Source organism: Tamandua tetradactyla, chromosome 4 (genome assembly GCF_023851605.1).
Source record: "Tamandua tetradactyla isolate mTamTet1 chromosome 4, mTamTet1.pri, whole genome shotgun sequence".
NCBI lineage: Eukaryota > Metazoa > Chordata > Mammalia > Pilosa > Myrmecophagidae > Tamandua > Tamandua tetradactyla.
In genome coordinates, this window is record NC_135330.1 from 65,058,469 (window position 1) to 65,079,644 (window position 21,176).

The 21,176-nt window shown below is 40.7% G+C and overlaps 1 protein-coding gene across 2 annotated transcripts in view; it reads right to left on the minus strand.

Annotated features, from left to right (window-relative positions):
- Positions 1 to 19,203, minus strand: part of LOC143680981 (voltage-gated delayed rectifier potassium channel KCNH1-like) — a 50,486-nt gene extending 31,283 nt beyond the window's left edge. For both annotated transcript variants that reach the window (XR_013174279.1, XM_077157646.1), the window contains exon 1: positions 18,843 to 19,203. Coding sequence is in view for 1 of the 2 variants with exons in the window: in XM_077157646.1 (XP_077013761.1) it covers positions 18,843 to 19,089 (247 nt within the window). In the remaining variant the exon portion in view is untranslated. The remainder of the gene's footprint in view (positions 1 to 18,842) is intronic.
- Positions 19,204 to 21,176: the final 1,973 nt, after the last annotated feature.

Sequence of the window (21,176 nt, forward strand, 5' to 3'; positions counted from 1 at the left end):
CACTAGCATCTTCTTTGATTCCAGTGAAGAAACAGAAAAACAGGAAGTAAAGTAAGAATAGGATCATAAGCCTATTGATCAGCCACTCAGAGGATTGTCTCTATAGATTCCCTTGCCACTGTGTAACAGAAGTTCTGTAAATTTTCTCTTTAATCAGTGGTCTGGAGTGAATGGAGTAAAGAATTCTAGTCCCAGAAAAAAGTCATTTGCTTCCAAGAGTAAAGAAATTCTGACCCCCTTCCCACCTCTGTCCTCAACACACATATAAATCCTGCAATGGTTGGCTGGATAAATAGGTACCTTCTGGATCCTCTTCTAAATCTAAGCTACAAATAATTGCACAGATTAACTAAGTTTCAGAATAAAACCTGTTTATAAGTTGGAGGCTATCCATACACATACCATAACACTACTTATATCATCAGGGACTAAAGGATTCCAGATAAGTGACTTTCCAAATGAAAATGGGTACTATTTACTGATGTTGACTCTGTGCCAGGCACCATACTAAATATCGTGCCTTATATTAAGGTTTTTTTTTAAACCACTAAGGCATTCCTAGTGAGAAGTATTTCTTTACTGAAGCGTCACAGATTTCACCATTGTACTCAAGAGGAAATTGTGTCTCTTAGGATGCACAAACAATTATACTAGGATCCAACTGGATTTTGAACCTGGGACTATTTAACCTTAAAATCCATGCTTTTAATCTTTATATTGGCTAGTGTCCTTATTCCATTAAGTACTATTACTAACCATTTCTGTGAAAATCTTTGTAACACATTAGAGTTACCTGCCTTCTTATAAAAATACTAAGTATAATGGGACTTATTGATAAGTCGACATCATCATCATGTCTTTATTCATTTCATTATTTCTATTATTCTATATTTCATTTTATTCTATCTGGCAATATACAATGATGCCCTCAGAAAATATTAACATGTATAGAACTAATTGTTTCTCCTCTAAATGCTTGGGTTCTCCTGTCTATCTTTTAAATGTTTGTCTCTTCCCTCACTTGCCAACTATGAATTCTTCTTGAAATTTAATGTGCTAATGATGGAGAAGTCACAGACACACTCAGCAGCCATACCCCAGCCCTCACCTACACCCCTCCTTTACTCTTCTCATTGTTTGCATGCAGGTGTTTGTTATGTTTCCATTTCACAAGAAACTGCAGGCTAAGCCTGGGGAGATGTTAAATCTTGACCAGCCTCAGCTGCCTGCCAGGGAACAACAATAGCTCATTGGCAGGACCCCCTCCCCCTGGAGTACATAAAAGCCCATCACTCAGTCAGTGTAGGTGTCCCTCATGAAGTGAGCAGTGCAGCACTGTTATGCAAATGGCCTCCTTGGGAGACCAGCCACAAGTGGCTTCCCATATCCCATGTGATACAGGGCATGCAGAGCCGCCATCAAACAACTCTGACCTCAGCAATTGTTCTCCCCAGGGAACCTGCCACAGTAAGATCTTTTCTTTCCTCTTCTGGTTCCTTTGTGCTATGTAAGTAATAAAGCAGTCATTTGCTGAGAGCTTCTGTTGTATATGAGCCTGTGGTCCACAATACACTGTAAAGTGGCCTACTCCACAGTCAATCTATGTCTCTAACAATCCTTCTTCCACACAATGATAGAAGAGGAGGAGGACAGCAGGGAGAGGAGAAGGAAGGTTGGGTATGGACTTTGTGCCCAGCTCGCCATTTTAAGCACTAGAGGCCAAAGTTGCTGCAGAACAATCTAAGCCTTCCTCGGCTCCCATGGGTCCTAGAAAGGATCCAGATGCTCCCAACAGCTCCTTGCTTGCTGAAGTAGCATGAGGGGATGATTATCACAGTGGCATGAGGTGACCCTAAAGCCGAAGTTTCCATGTCAAACTCCACAAGCCTAGAATCAACTGGGAGGTCCAGGAAAATGTCAGACGTGAGTGGCAGAGCCAGCTAGATTTGATCAAGTCACATGTGTACATGTACCCAACAAGCAGAAAGAGATGGAGTAGGTGTTGTGGAAAAGGATCTCCAAGTTCTGGTCAATCCAAGTGAATAGAACATAAGTTTCCTAGCTTAGGAATCAACCCCACAGATCAGCTGGGAACCATGTGACCAGGAGACTAGGGGCCATTGCCAGAGACCCAAGGAACTTGAAGGGAAAATAAGACCTTGTATGTGGGGATCTGAGGCCCCAGAGGTCACACAACTGCTGCTTGCCTCCACTCTAGACACCATTGCAGAGAGAAGAAATGGGATGGCTGAGTTGGAATCTGAGCCAAGAGGAACTGAGTAATCTAAAAAGACAACTTAAACTGGGAAAGCTTGAGATACCACACACTGGGAAGTTTTGAGACTCCCCAACTTCAACCTCTCTCCCCTTTGAGTGGGTCAGAGCTTGTGAGGAAACTTAGATTTGTTAAATAAAATAAAGAAATAAACCTAGGTGTGTGAGTAAGTTTGCTGTCATGCTCCAGGATTATGTCTCCCATCAGAATAGACATGCCACCAAAATGGGAATCTCTGTAGTAAAGTGCATAAATTCTCATGCAAGTATTCTACAACACCAACTTCGCTTAGTCAAAGCTTCTTAATTCTTCCAGGTGGTTGGCTATATTTCCAAAGGTTGAGAAGGTAAAATAAGAAAGTTTTAGAAAATAAGAAAGCAACAAAGATTTGCTAGCCAAATTCACAGATGTGTGTTCCACATTCAAATATAAATGATTCCGGGATTATTTACCATTTTTCACATTAATTATAAAATTTATCCACTGTTTGAAGAAAGCATTCTAAAAACAAAATCTTTCAAGAGTGGATCAGAATTGGTCTGATCTGGACACAAGAGATTTGAAGAATTTAAACTGAAAAATATTATGATACTTGTCATCCTTTCCTATGAAGAGGGGAACCATTATCTTCATTCAGACCACACTGATTATACTTGCTGGGTCATTACCCATGAGGTAAGCACTAGGATTAACCCATTTTTGTAGATATTGAAACAAGGCTTGTGGTAGTTAAATTCAGTTGTCAACTTGGTCAGGTGAAGGTACCTAGTTCTGTTGCTATGGACATGAGCCAATGGTATGTGAACCTCATCTATTGCTCATTACATCTGCAGTCAGCTAAGAGGCGTGCCTGCTGCAATGAACAATGTTTGAGTTAATTGGCTGGTGCTTAAATGAGAGAGCACAACGTAGCACAGCCCAAGCAGCTCAGCATACCTCATCTCAGCACTCGCAGCTCAGCCCAGGCCTTTGGAGATGCAGAAAGAAATCACCCTGGGAAAGTTGTTGGAACCCAGAGGCCTGGAGAGAAGGCCAGCAGAGATCACCCTGTGCCTTCCACTAAGAAAGAACCTCAGTTGAAAGTTAGCTGCCTTTACTCTGAAGAACTAACTAAATAAATCCCCTTTTATTAAAAGCCAATCCATCTCTGGTGTGTTGCATTCCAGCAGCTAGCAAACTAGAAAAAGGCTTAACAAATCAAAAGGACTTTTCCTAGGTCACACATCTAACAGTGCTGGGTCCATCTAACACCAAAGCCAATGTTCTTATCTGTATAATATTAACATTCTGCAATAATCTGTAACCCAATCAGCAGAACCATAGCTCATATATTCTACAACTTCTTCTAAGTTCTCTGTAGTCCTCCAGGACTCCAGGTTTAGAGAATAATCTCTAAAAGTCTCTATTCTGATAAAGAGTTTTTTTGAAGGCAACACTAACCTTTCCACACCTTAGTGGCAGGGGTCTCCACCCCTGGAAGTATTTAGGCAATGTTGGAGCAAACAGTTTGAAGGCCTCTCTCTTCATCTCCTTCATTTATACCTTCTCAGTCAGATTGATCCAAGCTATCAGTAGATACCTCAGAGTGAAATGGATCCACTCTATGTGTCTCAGCTTCTCAGACTTGCCTGTGCTCCAGCATGGTAGAAGAAGAGAAGGCTTGAGCTGCTTACCTCCTTGTGGCACCCAGCAGCTCCTGCTTCTGAAATGCCTGGCCAGACCTCTGCTCTTTCACTTTCCCAGTCTAGGATTATGTTGATAAGTCCCAGGCTAGAACCTAAGGTCTAGGCTTGAGAAGGGATACAGATGGTACTGCCATGTTTTCCAATTCAGTTCAACAGTAATAAAACTGGTACTGTACTGGCTCCTTCAGACAGCTTTCAATTGAGTGGAAAACTGGAGAGGATGAGGGTAAAATGGGCTCCAACACCTTAACAAGGACCAAAGTCCAAGATGAAGAGAGTACTGAGAGGTCATCCAATTTCCTGTCACCTGGCACTGCCAAAATCACACTGGTGAGAGGCTACACAAAATATCTCCAGAGGAAGAGGCAATATGATCCCTTATAGAAAAGCACTGATGGTACTTTGTAAGTTTCAATCTTCTGTTTTTCAAGACTACTTTTTATAAGAGATCAGTCCTTTGCATGCCTCAGGCCCTTTATTCTGCAATGGCTGGTACAGTCAAAGCACCACCATAATCAGTTGTGGTTATACCCATGGCCCCCAATGAACCATGCCTCCTCACATTCATGGCCTTATATAGTCCTCTCCCCATGAATCAGGGTGGGTCTGTGCCGCGATTCAACCAACTGAATGCAGTGGGAATTGATGCTGTGCCCGTCCCAGGCCTAAGTCTTGAGGTCTGGAAGACCCTGTTTTTACATTCTGGTGAGTCCTGAGCTGCCATGTGAGAAGTCCAGCCATGCTCCTGGAGAGAGAACCTGGAGATTCTACATGCAGTGGCTACAGGGTGAGAAAGAAGCCCTGAGATTACATGGAAGAGAACTGATGAACCTAGCCAACCTTGACAACCAAGTCCCAGACATAGACTCCAGTAAAGCCATTCCAGCCAGACATTAACTAGTGGGAAAGCACCATCTTGGATGTTCTGGCCCCAATACAAAGAGCAGAGACAAGCCATCTTCACTATGTCCTGTCTGAGTTCTCGATCCACTTCAAAAATGAAAAATAATTTTGCTTTAAGCCACTAAATTTTGGGGTGGTTTGTTATACAGCAGTAGCTAATTGAAACAACAGAAGAAAAGAAATGACATGGGATAGTCCATTTCAAAGCAACGGAAGCCCTTCTTCAAAACATATCTTACAAGAAGCCTAATCAATAAACAGAGGAATTGCTCTGGAAAATTGAGGAATAAAAGAGCCTTCACCAGCAACCCCTAGGACTCCCAGAGTACCATTTGAAAGATCAATAAGGAGTCGAGAGTTGGGTACCAGTCACTGTTTCGTCCCTAATAGGCTGTGTGGGTAAGTCACTTGCCGGCCTACGACTTTTGTGGGAGCTGACCACATCTCCGTGTGTTTTTGTGTCCTAGGCTGCCCAAGCAAATACCAATGCAATGGTTTGGCCTAAACAATTAGCTTACAGTTTTGAAGCTAAAAGAAAGTCCAAATCAAGATGTCATCAAGGCAATGTTATCTTTCCAAAGACTGTGGCAATCCGGAGCTAGCTGCCAGTGATCCTTGGTCCTTAGTTTTTCACATGGCAAGGCACATGGCAGCATCTCCTGGTCTGTCCCTTCTCTTCTGGATTCCGTTTATTTCCGTTTCTGGCTGCTTCCTCTGTGGCTTTTTTTGCTGTCTGAGTTTCATTTTGCTTATAATGGACTGCAGTAATAGGATTAAGATACATCCTGATTGAGGTGGGCCACACCTTAACTGAGGTAACCTCATTAAAAGGTCCTACTTACAATGGGTTCACCTCCAGAGGAATGGGTTGAAAGACATGATTTTGGGAGTACATGCAACCTCAAATCACTACAACATGTTTCTATCAACAATAAAATCTGACTCTCTAAGTAACTGGATTCATAACAAAGACCAAATCAATGGATGTCTCTGCAACCTGTAACCTACCATGTGCAATAATCAACTCCAGTCATTATCCTGAAATATCCCTTCCCTAAATACTGGATTCTGTAGGCCTTGGGTCACTCTAAAAATAGCAAAAACACCTTCTAACCATAGTGAACTGGGTAGTAATAGCCACATTCTAGGTGAACCATGTTGCATCAGGCTTTTGCTCAGTGGAATTGTAATTTGGAAACAAGATGTGATAGGAAACGTTCAGGTAAAAATGTACCATATTATCAAAGAATCCTACAGTAGGATGGGTCCATTTTTTTTTAACACAGAAAATGCCTAAATATGACTTTGCAGTTGGTGAAGCCCAGTTAAGACATACGCTATTGACATCTTGAGAAAAAAAAATTACAACGCTTCTGCAGGTAGAGCGTGTAACTTCTAATCATCCAGGAGCCCATTCTGAAGTACCAAGCCTGCCTCCAAATTCATATTTCCTGAACTGATCAAGTCCCTCCTTCATTGTGCAATAAAACGTATAGGCTCAACCTGGCTGCCCCTGCCACCCTTGCCATGATTTATTCATTGCCTGTCATCTGAAATTTTGCCTATCTCCAGGTCTCTGATGCAAATTAATCAGATTCCACTGCCTGCCTCTGATGTCTTTTTACCCCCTGAGGGTCCATAGCTGCAAGAGCGAATGCAATTAAATGTAAGGTTTCCTAAATTCAACCTTCTTCAGCCCACACACAGTTTTCCTCTGGTTCAAAGAATAAAACAAACATCCTCTAAATATTTAAAAGATTCCCCCTCCCCCACCGTGTAAAGTTTCTTCAGCTGATGGGGCTTGAGCCAAACCACACTGCAGTAGCCAAAGATGTCAAAACCATTTCAAACCTACCATTTGCCCATAAAACATTACTCAGAGATATTCTAAAAAGAAATTATTAGAAAATTGCTTTTCATCATAATTACCACAAATAACAAAGGAGAAACTAACTAAAGCAATGACTTAGAAAAGTGACTCAGTTTGGGCAATTACGCAGATAAAAGCTACATTCAGCAAGCGGTTCACACAAATTTACCATTCTCTGCCAACACTGGTTATTTAGAGGGCTACAGTAAACATTTTATAATATACTTCTAATAACTGGAGAAATTTTACTTGGAAGATAACACATCTTTCTGACACTTTGCAACATTGTAGATTATTAAGGTTATCGATGCTTTTGCAAAATAGAAGTTTGAATAAAATTATTTTTGTTTTAGAACAATAAAACAATAGAGAGATAATGATTAAGGTAAATGATGGGAACAAGAGGGATGTGTATAAAGACCAGGAAAGAATAGTTTTATTTACCTGAACCTAAATAACCCATACCAGAGATTATTTTAAATAAAAACAGATCAAGATTTGGTAATATTTGAGGAAATGAAGATGTAATGAGAAAAAGAAGTTAAGTCAGTATGATACATCTAAGTAAAACAACAAAAATCTTAGTATCTGCAAAAGTTATTTTGTGGATCTACTATGTTTTTCAACAATAAAATTCCATAGACTGACTCTCCTAAATTATCAAGGGCCCTAACTTTGCACAAAAGAAACTGAACTCCCAAGAGGTTCCATCATTATTTGCTTTGTCTATGATTTTAATATCCTACAGAAATATGTTTTTTATTAAGTCAGTGTATCACAATTGGGAGATTTCAATTGCAAAAGCAAACTCAAATACTTCTTACTGTGTAGTTACCCCTAAGTACATTATCTCAAAAACATGACCCCCATTTTCATTCAGCAACAAATTAAGAATTTTGAAACAATAAAGAGAGATGAATCAGTTTCACAAGCAGTATGGAAGGAAATCAGAATATACATGAAATGTGTTAGAAACATAGATATTTTTATCTCTAATTGAGAGAACAAGAACTAAAGGCTAAATTAGTTAAAGTTATTAGGTCGAATCATACAAAATTGACATTTTGTAGGTCTTATGTGGGCAATTTTATATGGTAACCTAATACAAAGATAACCTATAGTTGAATTACATATAGTGATATAACTATATTGGAAGAAGGAAGGGGAATAAAGGTAAATGAACTATCAATAATAACAATTATTATTATTATTACTATTGCTTTGTTTTTAATCTTAGTACTTTTATTTTCCAGAAATTTTTTATGTCAAAAGTCAATACTGTAGGGCGATGCCATGGTGGCTCAGTGGCAGAGTTCTCGCCTGCCATGCCAGAGACACGGGTTCAATTCCCAGAGCCTGCCCATGTAAAAAAAAAAAAGTCAATACTATAAAGTTGGAGGAAACATGGTAAAAAATATTATCCTCCCTAACAGTCTGGAGAACTACAGAACACAACAGGCCTAATGGCTTAAAAAATAAAACACCGTATAGGTTTACTATAAAAATCTTTCTTAAGGTGGTGTGATAATAATAACAGCTAACCCAGAGTTAACCTGTGACAGGGAGTATGCAAAGTAAATTAATATGCCTTATCTCATTTAATCCTTATAAAGACTCAGTTTAATACAAATTATTATCTTATTTTACACACAGGGAAATTGGGGTCAGACAAGCTATTTAACTCACCCAAGATTTTCGAGCTACTAAGAAGCAGTGCTAAAATTGTGACCCAGGTCTTCCTGTTTCCAAAGCCACTGTTCTTAACCTCTTTCCTACTGTATTGCCTCCCTGAAAGAGGGATTCAAAAGAAAAAACAATTAAGGAATTTTACAGAATCCTATAACTAGAGATTCAAGTACTAGAGATTAGCCTAAGATAATTTACTTAATTTTTAAAAAATTTCTGTGTCTGCAGTTATTAAATGGGATGAATGATAAACCCACTAAATAGAGCTACAGTGAAGATTAGAGGAGCTGATGCATATAAAACCTCGGGTACACTGCCAGGAATACAAGTCAGAAAGTCTATTTAATTTGCTCAAGGTTATGATTAGAACCAATATTTACAACTGGCATTTGTAACTAATCTTAGCTGGCTGCTGATGTCTCTTATAACCTTTCAGTTTATTTAGGCTCTTAAAAAAGAAACTTCTGACATTATGAAACTACAAAAAGATGGAAGAGGGACATGAAAGTAGTTCATCAAGCCTGCAGGTGACCAACTCACTGAGAAAAACAACAAGGCTAGGCATATGCTTTATCACGTAGAGCATAAGTTGCTTTTATATAAAGGAGTACAGCAGTGCACATCCATTTACTAGGTTTACCCCCTCAACTGATGCTAGCCCAGATGAAAGGCTGAGGAAGAACTTCATCCAGAGAATGGGTAATGGCTTTCTTTATCAGTCAGGGTCCCAGTGGCAAAATTTTGCACACTCAAATTGGCAATTGAGGAGTGTTTAATAAAAGGTCCATTTACAGAGATGTGGGAGGGTTACACACAGTGGTGTACTGGTAAACCAACTTTCCAGGGGAGAAAATATCCTGATTTGTAGCATTTGCTAATTTCTGTCATGTAAATACTCCCACCGTGGTAGATTTCAAGCCACCAAGGTGAAGTTCCTGAGCTAGAAGTAGAGAAGAAATGTACATAATCTGGTCTGGAGGGCTAATACCAGCCAGCTCCACAGCTTACTCCAGCACAACACTGAGAAAAACCTCAACGTATAGTGCAGTACCCCACATTAGTAACAGTTTTAAACTTGAAGCCTCCTGTCCCTACCCAAACCCAGGAAGAGTGAGTTGTAGCAGTCATCTCTGATCAAGGAAAAAAGCCAGGCTAAGCTAATCCTGCAGGGAGGGAACTGAGAGACTGCAGACACAACCTCGCTTCCAACCCTCCCTCCCATCTCCTGGCGGTGCACTCCACAGGCTGAACCCAGCTAGGCGGCAGTAAACAAGGCATCCCATAGACGTGTCCATACACATCAGCCTCCTGGCACACAGGGAAGGGGGAGAAGGAAGAAGAGTGACTCTGGGGAGACAAGCAGAAAGTATGCAGGGTACCGGCCCACACAGAGACTCACATCACAAACTTAATGATAGCAGCACAGAATGCTAATCAATTCAGTGTCAATAACGATAACATGGAAAATTAAAAAAAACTTAAAAGTCCAATTTCAATTGAAATATAGTTTTATCACTCAAATTAATTCCATCTTTTCCAAATTCAATCAGTAGAAAACAAAGATGGGGGGAGACACACACTGATAAAATTGCCAGTATAATATCATCTTTCAAATGCTGAGTTCGACCCTTAGAGAAGCCAATGGAGGACACCTATGCCATTGCCTTAAGGGAAGAAGCATGTCTCTTCCTTACAGAGACACGTGATGCCATTGTAGAACTTTAAAAAACTATAAGAAGCGATGAGTTAGGGGCCCTTCTCAGTTAATAATTACATTAATAATTATAGGATGGAATGGACACAAAAGAGTGGTAATTTTTGTTTACATAATGAATAATGTTAGTATGAGTAAGCAAACTGACTATTGGCATAACTCTAACAATATCCAACCAGAAGAGTTTTAAAGAATTTTGCCATTTATGCGTTGTGAATGAGCCTGTGGGACATAATGTGATACAAAGAAAAGAACAATTATCATATGTTCTCATTTAGAAAATACTTATTAGAAAATTTAGGACTAGATTGTCAGCTCACATAGCAGTCACATTTAGTCCAGAGCTGTAATTGTTATTTCTAGGTTCTGAGAGGCTGTGCTATGTATGTATAACCCGGTATTTCCCTGGAACTTTAGGTACCTGTGTGACACATAAAACTCAGAACAGGGATTCTGTAAGTCTGAAGGTCAGCGTTGCCACATACAACAACTGTAAAAGAAATTGAAAAAGAGATCAGACTTCAATTAGGGATAAGAACAAAGCGATAGGGTTGGGACTAAGGTAAATCATAATACAGGACCAAGGAGGACATCGTATTTTAGAATTTCACCTACTATATGAGAGCAAAGGAAGAGAGGTTTATTTGTCCAAAACCTAAATTTTCTTAGCACATAATCTAACTCAACCTGTCTGGATAGATCATGTAAACAACCTAAACACATGGAGCTCAGAATGGGAAGGAGAGTTTGTAATTCTGTATAGCTTAATGTAATGCCCACATATATCCCAGAACATGTTCAGCACATAAGTAAAAAGTATTGACAATATGTATGTGAAGATTCCTCAATAAAAATATTTTTTAAAGTATTGGCAAAGTATTGGCAAAGTCCCTTGAGGGATGGGAGAAAATATATGAAACCATTAAATTTTACCACCAGGGAAATCCCTGATACTACCTCAATCATTAGGGACTCCCAAATCAATAGGCCAAGCATTTGATCTTGAGGCTTGCTCTTGTGAATTATATATTAATAATATAATTATTAATGTAATTATTAATTACTTTAATAATTATAAGATGGAATGGACACAAAAGAGTCTACTACATACTATGTATGTAGTAGAGAAGCTAAGCCTACCTATACTAGGCCTGGGAGTTACTTCCAGAGAACCTCTTTTGTTGCTCAGATGTGGCCTCTCTCTTTCTAAACCCAACTCTGCAAATAAAATCATGACCCTCCCCACTATGTGAGACATGACATCCAGAGGTGAAAGTCTCCCTAGCAATGTGGGATATGACTCCCAGGAATGAGCCTGGCCCTGGCACCATGGAATTGACAATACCTTTCTGACCAAAAGGGGGAAAAGAATTATAACAAATAAGTTATCAGTGGCTGAGAAAGTTCAAATAGAGGCTACTCTGGAGGCTACTCTTTTACAATCTTCAGCTAGATATCGCTATTTATCATGGTTTGCCAAACTCCAACCAAAACCATTCTTGCAAACCCTATTGAACACTTAGGGCTTTATCTGAGATCCTAAAAGTTTCCATGTATGTGATCACTTTCCAGAAAGCTACAACCTCCAGATGGGCTCCTAGGCCAGACAAGTCCTGAAACTCAGAGGGGCCAGCCTCTCCAGAACATCAACCTGTTCCATCCCCCTATTACATATTATCGACAGCTCTTTCCAACATGAAAAAGTCAGAATGGGCATAGCCCAAATACCCCTAAGATGGGGAGAAAGATCAGAGGAAAAGGTGGAGTTACAACAGAGAAGATAGGATTTAACAAATGAGTATGACTGCTGAATCATGATATTGATATTTCTTTTAGTTGCCAGTGCCTTGAAGCAGCTAGAAGGGAAGACCTAAAATTCTGGAACTGTAACCCATACTAAACTCTGAAATTTGTTCTATAACTAATTGTTGCAGTGTGCTTTGAAATTTATTGCTTTTTATATCTATATGTCATTTTTCACAATTAAAAAAAAAGAATTTTGTTATTAACAGGAGTGCATGACTGTTAGGGCAGACATCAAGGGAACTGAAGGAGCTGTCGAATTTGTCCAAACCATGATCTGTTCAGCAAGACTACACTTGCGTGGAGAATAACCAGGGCATCAAGCAAATGCCAGCATCCAAGATGTGCTGAAAATTCACAACAATGGGTGAGAGCAGCCCAAGAGACTTTTTAAAGGAAACTTAAATCACATCAAAACAAAGTTTCACATGTTATGGGATCTTCTTTAAATTGACTTAGGGGATTTTGTTATCCTACATACAACCTCACACACACAAAATAAATAGTTATAAGATCTAAGAATAATTTGGGGTGGGATGTTTGTAAGGGTGAAATGTGTGATAAGGATTGATCAGTACACTATCTTTTAAATCTATGAGGAGATTTACAGAGGTGTTGATCTTAAACATGGATTCCTAAGTGAGAACCAACATGACAAAAATCTCACTCATTATGGCACTCCCAGTCTTTAGCACAGTATCTGGCACATGATATGGCCACTAAGTTTATAATATTGAGCCACAAGCTAGCCTTTGCTTTTTGTCTTCATTTTCTTTTATTTTGATTCCTCCACTAAATCTGTGCCCTTCCTTAAATCATTTTGATTTCTGTTTGTTTTCTTTTGTTGTTGTTGTTTACTGCAGAAGTTGTGGATTTACAGAACAATCATGCATAAAATACAGGATCCCGTATACTACCTCTTTTAGTTTCCTTGGCTGCTTAAGTAAATACCTTGAAATGGGTCCACTTAAGCAATGGGAATTTATTATCTTACAGTTGTGAGGGTCAGAGAAAGTCCAAATCAAGATGTCATCAAGGCAATGCTTTCTCCTCAAAGACTGTGGCATCCTGGAGCTGGTTGCTAGTGATTTGTCACACGGCAAGGCACATGGTGGCATCTCTGGGTCTCCCTTCTCTTCTGGGTTCTGCTGATGTCAGCTTCTGGCTGTTCCTGCTGTGGCTTTATCTCTCTGTCTGAATCTCATTGCACTTATACAGGTTTCCAGTAATAGGTTTAAGACCCATCCTGATTGAGGTGGGCCACATCTTAACTGAAGTAAACTTATCAAAAGGTCCTTTTTACAACAGTGTCAAACCCACAGGAATGGATCAAATTTAACAACATATTTTTCTGGGGTACACATAGCTTCAAACCACAAAACTACCCTATTATTAACACCTTGCATTGTTGTGGTACATTTGTTACAACTGATGAAAGCATATTTTCATAGTTGCACTATTAACTGTAGTCCCCGGTTTAGCTTGGGGCTCACTGTTTGTATACTGCAGTTTCATGGATTTGTTTTTAGATTATTCTTTTAACATATATACAGCCTAAAATTTCCCCTTTTAACCACATTCGAATATATAATCCACTGCTATTAATTGCTTTAAAAGTCATTTTGTTTTATTTCTTTCACTGAAACAAACATAAATCACTCCCTAGTTCCTTCTCACTTCCAGCTGTAATTCTTACATAATCTCTGTCCCAGGATTTATGACAACCCAATTTAGGAATGTGAATTTCCTAAAAACGAAACAAACAAAAAGCTACCCCTGCACATAATTCTAACTGTGCAAGTCTTGCCCATCATTTCCCACCATGATGATCCAGGCCCTGGCCAGGGCTCGCTGGGTGAGAAGCCTCACCAGAGGGTTTAAGCACTCAGTATATTACTGAGGCCTCCAAAAGGACATGAAGCAAGTTTTGTCTTCATTTCATTTTGAGCATGTGCTCATTACTAACATAACCCTAAATGACCTTGTTTTATTATACTAGATTATCTGGGCAATGTTACTATTAAAGAAAAAGAAAGAAAATACCAAAAGCTGGCAAGGATGTGGAATGATGGGAACTCTCATACACTGCTAGAGGAGTGTAAAGTCATACAAACCCTTTGGGAAAATATTTGGGAGCATCTACCGCAATTACACATAGGCATCCTACATATATCCAAGGGAAACATGGGTTCCCATGCCCCAAAAGGCATATGCAAGGATGTTTCTACCAGCATTGCTAATAACAAAAAGCTAGAAACAACCCACATGTCTATCAACAGAAAATGCATGTTATGATCATACCATCGAGCAATACACAGCAGTGAAAAGGAACTGACAGGCACATGTAATGACACGATGAGTCTGCAACTGATGAGAGAATGCATGCTATACGATTCGTGTATACAGACCTCAAAAACAGATGAAATAAACCTTATTGTTCAGAAATGCAAACCTAGATGGTAAAATAATGAAGAGAAGTCACAGAGGGATGACCATAAAATCTGATGTCTTCCTTTGGGAGGAGTGAAGGGCAGTGGGATCAGGAGGGGTCACCGGGGGGCTTCTGCAATACTAGTAAAGTTCTGTTCTTGATATTTTAAGAAATACCAAGAATGATATTTCGTCCTCTCATTCCTCCATCTAGTATCAATCAGTAGATTCGACTTTTTTACACTTTCAACAAAAGACAGCTGGGTCTTAGCTGAAGGTTATCTTAGAATACAGTACAAGAAAAAACAAGGTCTGTTGAGCTAGTAATAATCCAGATTATCATGCATTCCCTTCTCAGAGCAACAACGGATTTTAACCAGTTTTCTATTTCATAAATATTACCATGGCTCAACACATCTCTGAGGAGACACAACACTCCCCACGGCTCTCAACCTGTTTGCTAACTAATTATATCAACAACCTGAACCAACTTAACATTATATAAAAACACAGCTGATTTAGCAATCTGTAAATTATACATGTACATAAATCTGTACCAAAATGTGCTACATTTCACTCCTGCTAATCTGCGTGGATTCTTATTGGCACCTACAATTGTTTGATATAGGTTCCTGAACACTAAAACATATGTTTTGCCTAGAATGGGACCATTCAGAGTAAATTTTTTGTACTTTTTTGGCACCACGTTCTGCCAGCCTTCCTCAGACAGATCTCCTATGTGCTTCAGTGAGCATTCTGACAGTGCGTGCTTGCAGATGTAAGCAGCCATCAAAAAATACGCTAGAACAACCCTCTCCAACCACAGATATAAAGATGCAAAGAGAAAGGGGCTGGCTTTGCCTACGTGGCCATAAAATCGATAGAAGGATTCATGATGATCTGAATGGGCAGTGTCATGTCCATAAGCAAAAGCAAATCGAATCTGGGGTCTTCATTATTTTTGCCAACTCCTTGCAACAATCCAAAAAACAGAATTACCAAATCTATCCTTCAAGAGGTATTCAGACTGTATGAAATAAAGTTAAATTAGATTTCAGTGCCATAGATAAGTAAACACCTCGAAAACAATTTTAAATATGACAGGCCTAAATAACAGTAAAGAAACATTGTGGAAGAGGATTAAGCACCTTGGACCAGAATTTATTACAACGTAATCTACTAAGGTAAGGACGTATTTTTGTTCTCCACTATATCCCCACTGTTCAGTAAATACACTCATTGAATCCTTGTGGAATGAATAAAAAAGTGACAACTGCTGACTAGTCCCCGATCTTCTACAAACCAACTTTTTCTAACTCAGCCTCTTAGTAACTGTAGAGGTAAATCACTTAGCTTGAGGAGCCTTATTTTCTTAAACCTGAAATAGAGACATTGTCCCTCCTCTGCTGGTTTACGGGGATCAAAGGTGATACTCGATGAAAAGTGACCTGGTCCTTTATAATGGGCCATACAAATGTAAGTGTCTGTTACCCCACCTTATGCCTTCTACTAAACCACTGACAAAGGTAAAATGACTGCCCTTCCTTGAAATATAATGAGCTTCTCCTTTGTCCTGTTAGGCTGCTTGGACGTGGCAGCCTGGCTGTTAGCCAAAATAGAAGTTCTTGTTGATACAACACTTTATTTAATCTCTGCTGGGAAATTAGACTTCTCAAGAGAAAACAATGACAATTCAAGGAAGGTGGTTACATGGTGTCCCTAAAAGAACATGATACTGGAGTCAAATGGCTTGGGGTCTCATCAATTCTATTCTCAATATCTGGGAAAGGCTGCTTGCTCCAATTCCTTCATCTGCACAGTGGTGGGGAAGGGGAGATAGAATAGACATTATCTGAAGTCTGTCTCATTTTACAGTTCAGTGATACTCCAGAAACCAGATAAAATAATTCCCAACCCCAACAAATGCCCGTTCTAGTACCCATTAGCATATATATGAATACGGTTTTTTAAGGACGATGAAACTAGCTCCAAAGCCTAAGTCAGAAGTCCTGAAGAAACAAAGATGCTACTAGGAAGGATGTAATGTATACTCTAAAGAACACTTGCCTCGGATACTGTGTACTCTATCACTTTAAATAAGTCACTTAATATTCCTAGGATTCAGTTTTCTGATCTGTAAAAAAGGAACAGTAATGACTGAGGGGAAATATCTAATAAAATAATTATAAAGTATTGCTATTAAAAGGTAGAATGCTGTTTAAATACTCTAATGTCCAAAAAGAGACTGACAGATTTAAGGAGGAGATAATCAATATTTTTAAATAGACATGTTCCATCACAGTAAAATAATGTAATGCATGCAGATATATTGATATTTCTGAGGGTCCACACTTGTTTCCATTTGTGTACAGGAAATAGTATGAAAAGGACCACTAAAAACTTAGATCCCACATTTCAATATTAGAACCTTTTCTCCTGAAATAATAGATAATTTTTAAAGTTCATCCAGCTCTACCATGAAGTTTTGTTTTTATTGTTGATGTTGTTTGGTTGGCTGGTTAGTTGGTTAACTGAAATCAAGCTGTTGGAATTGGTGCTGAAATTAAAATGCCATTGCTAAAAATATCCCCAGGTACTTATTTCACTGACATTCTACATATCTTTGCAGAGAGGATGTGGCTCTAAGAAGACCAACTAAACTAGGAGGTGGTCTCCCCTCTCAGTGCCAGCATTCTTAGATCTTCCTACAAACCCCAGGAACTTTGTGACAGTAACATAAAAGATTCTATTACTGTTCTCTCCAGTCAAAAACCTTAGATACAGGGTGGGCCACGGTGGCTCAGCAGGCAAGAACGCTTGCCTGCCATGCCCAAGGACCCAGGTTCGATTCCCGGTGCCTGCCCATGTGGAAAAAAAACAAAAAACTTAGATACAGGTTTTCCCCTCTAACTTAAAGGACACTGCCCCTTCACCAAAAAACGGAATTGTCATTAAAGAATATGAGAAACTTGATGTCACTGGCAATAGCATCCCCAAATCTGCAAGACTGTCTTGATACCCCCTAGCAAGCTAAAAGCAATAACACCCAAATCACTCTTACTGATTTTGTTTAAAAATGCATGACCACCTACAGCTTTTGTCATGGCAGAGATGTTCACTTCAGCTTTGCACAGAGCAATTGCCAATCCCCTTGCACCCCTAGGCAATGATGGCAACCTGTGCTCTAAAAGTCATATCATTTGGAGCCAGGAAGACCTTCACCTGAAAGGACACAAACCAGAACTCTTATTCTAAAACCTCAGTACGCTTATTCTAAAGGACACTCTAAAGAAAAGATAATTTCTAAGACAGTACTTAAATAACACAGGATATTTTGCTATCCCAGTTAAGTTTTGATTACAAGATAAACAAATCACTTTTTAATTAGAGTATTAATTAGTAGCATTTGTTACTTTTAATGCCCTTCCCCTGAATCCCAGACTAAGTCCAAACAGAAGCTCAGAGTTTTAAACACAAGCTCCTTAAGGCTCCAAAACCGTGATATTTACACATTTTTGAAAACCGTTTTCTGAGTCCTCCTGAAACAAAGAACGGCATCTGTCTCTAGAAGGAGAGGGAGCCCAGGAGCCAGCAAATTGCCTCTTCGGGCTTGGCTCCCTTTCATTTCAGCCATCTGATGAACGGGCGTGCACTGCACCTTCTAACTGCCACGGATCCTATTTGATCTGCAAAAGCTTGAGACAGGGTCGCTCCCCTGTGGGTCCGAAAGGCGTTTGAAATTGTACCCTTTCCATTCTGCTGCTAGGATCCTCGCCTCCCAGCGCTTCGTGCTGCTGCTGTCCTTCTTAATGCCACAGGGAAACAGACGAGTGCTGTGTAATCGTTTATTGAGTATTGGATAGATTTATAGGGTTGGTGAGTATGGCGATTCAATAGCGAGGGAAGATGTAAGGGTGGCATAAAACACCGTTGTGGGATTGGAAGAGAGGAACTATGACAGGCTCGCACCTGTGACTAGCTCTCCACCTGTGCCCTCCACTTCTCACCTGAGTCCAGGGAAACCATCTGCCCCTCAAGAGCCTTAACCTCGAACGGGGGATGAAGGTGGGGGATGAAGGGGTGGACGCAGGCAGCTGCCAGCACGTCCCCAGGTCCCCACATCCCAACACCTCCGACTTCCAAGCTGTAGGGATGGAAGGTAGAGGCATCCGGATCCTCCCAACCCGCGGGGACCGGAACTCAGAGTTGCGGGTCTCTACTGTGGGCCCTCCCTGGTGAGAGGCGGCATCTCCGGGAGCAGCCCCAGAGCAAGGAGAGCCTTCGCGGAGGTACTATGAGCAATGCGCTGCCGCTCCTGCTGCGTCCAGCTTCTCATCTCTTTCCCAGGACTTTGCTCATTAGCTGTGACACTCTCCGGAGATGAGGCCGAGGTATGAGAAAGACCCAAAAGGCGTCCCCAGGAGAGTTCTCCTCTTGGAATGGGGGATCCATCAGACCCTGCCTAGCCCTGCTCACCTTTCCCAGGCGGGTGCTCCTGGAGGCACCGCGGGAGTCCGCCCGCGCCGCCGCTCCTTGCAGGGCTCCGGGGTTCTGCAGCATCCGCAGGCTCGGAGCGGCTGGAGATGTCTGCAAGAAAGCCCGAGTAAAAAGCCTGAGTAAGTGAAATGTGAATGCACCTCTTACCATTGGACCGCCGGACAATATTCTCCAGGAATGTGTTTTGGGGGGCCACCAGCCCCCTCCTGCCCCCGGCCATGGTCATCTCCCATCAGCTCAGGGTCTGGGGGACGTCCCGGCGCGGTTTCTCACGGCAGCAGGAGGCTGGGCGCTTCCCGTCTCGAAGCGTCCCACGCGCCCCGTGGCGCCACTGGCGGGCAGGGGCTGCAGCTGCAGCGGCTCTTTCCGGCTGCCACCCTCGCGTCCTCTTGGCGCCTCACTCCCTGCGGCCCGCCTCGCAGTGCACTAGCGCGGGGCTGGGCTGGCAGCAGCCGCCTCCGGGTGGGCGGAGGGAGCGGCCTCACCTTGGCCGGCGGCGCCCCCTGCCGGGCGCGTCCCTCCAGCTAGCCTGTGGGAGACGAGCCGCGGGTAGGCGGGTGGTCAGGGTGGCAGCCGGCAACCTTGGGCCAAAGCTGGGATGGTAGCGCCATCATCTGGGCACAGCCGAGAAATGTGTTCAGGATGAGCTTTGGCTTAAGTGGAGAGGAAAGTAGCTTCCTGGGGTCAATCTCCAGCAGGAGTGGATTCACCACAATACGAGTGCTAGGGGACCGTGATGACGTAACCCTCTTCCTTTGATTGTACTTGCTTTAGGTTGGAACCCCTAGGACCTCTGAGCTTCTTGGAACACCTTCCTGCCTTCCCAAAGGTCTTCTCAGCCCGATTTGTGAAAATTGCCCCACCCTCGATATGAAGCCATCAGTTTACCTATCAATAATGAAGTTGTATTTCAAAGCGATCAGACTTGCAGAGTGATTGATTCCACTCCAGAAGAGGCGCCTTACAATGTTTTTAAAGATAACCATAGGCTCAATATTCCATTGTATATGTACACCACAGCTGGCCCTTCTATCCATCCATAGATGTACTCTTAGGCCATCTTCATCCATTGCAAATCATGAATAATGCCACCATAAAAACCAGTTTGCAAATGTCTATTCATGAACTTGCTTTCAACTCTTCCAAGTATATACCAAATAATGGGGTTTCAAGATCATATGGCCCCCAAACTTAGCCTCCTATGGAGCCACCACACTGTCCTCAGAGGGGCTGTACAGTAATACTTACCTACCAACAGTGAATAGGTACATTCCTCTCTCCAGATCTTCTTCAGCACTTGTATCTTTCTGTTTATTTTTTAAACAGTTTTAATCACACAGCATTCAAGCCACCCTAACAGAACAACCAATGGTTCCTGGTATAATCACATAGCTATGCATTCACCACCACAACCTATATGAGAACATTTTCATTTCTTCCACAAAAAAAAGAGTAGAACAAAAATTTTAAAGATTAAAAAATTTTAAATATGGTAATATAAAAAAATAAAGAATAAAAAAATAAAAAGGAGAAACAACAACAAGAATCCTATACCCCTCCCTTATATCCCCGTTAATTGACATTTAGCTTTAGTATATTGCCTTTGTTATAATTAATGGAAGAATATTACAATGTTACTGTTAACTATAGATTCTTGTTTGCATTGATTGTGTTTTTTTCATATGCCATCCCATTTTCAACACCTTACAAAGGTGACTTTCATTTGTTGTTCTGGTTTTTTTGTAATGGCCATTCTAGTGGGTGAGATGATATTTCATTGTGGTTTTGATTTGTGTTTCCATAACAGCTAGTGAAGCTGAACATTTTTTCAAATGTTTTTGAGCCATTTGTATTTCCCTCTTTGGAAAAGTGCTTGTTCATGTTTTTTGCCCATTTTTAAATTGGGTTGTCTTTTTTGTTGTTGAGTTGCAGGATTTCTTTATATATTCTTCATATAAAACCCTTATCTGGTATGTGGTTTCCAAATATTGTCTCCCATTAGTTAGGCTGCCTTTTTACTTTCCTAACAAAGTCCTTGGATGCACAAAGATAGTCAATTTTGAAGAGATCCCATTTATTTATTCTTTCATTGCTCCACTTTCGGTGTAAGGTGTAAGAAACCACTTCCTATCATAAGATCTTTAAGATACTGCCCTACATCTTCTTCTAAAAGTTTTATGGTCTTAGCACTAATGTTGAGGTCTGTAATCCGTTTTGAGTTAATTTTTCTGTAAGATATGAGAAAAATTCTTTTGGATATGGATATCCAGTTCTTCAGCTGGATCTGCTGAAGAGGCTGCTCTGTCCCACTGA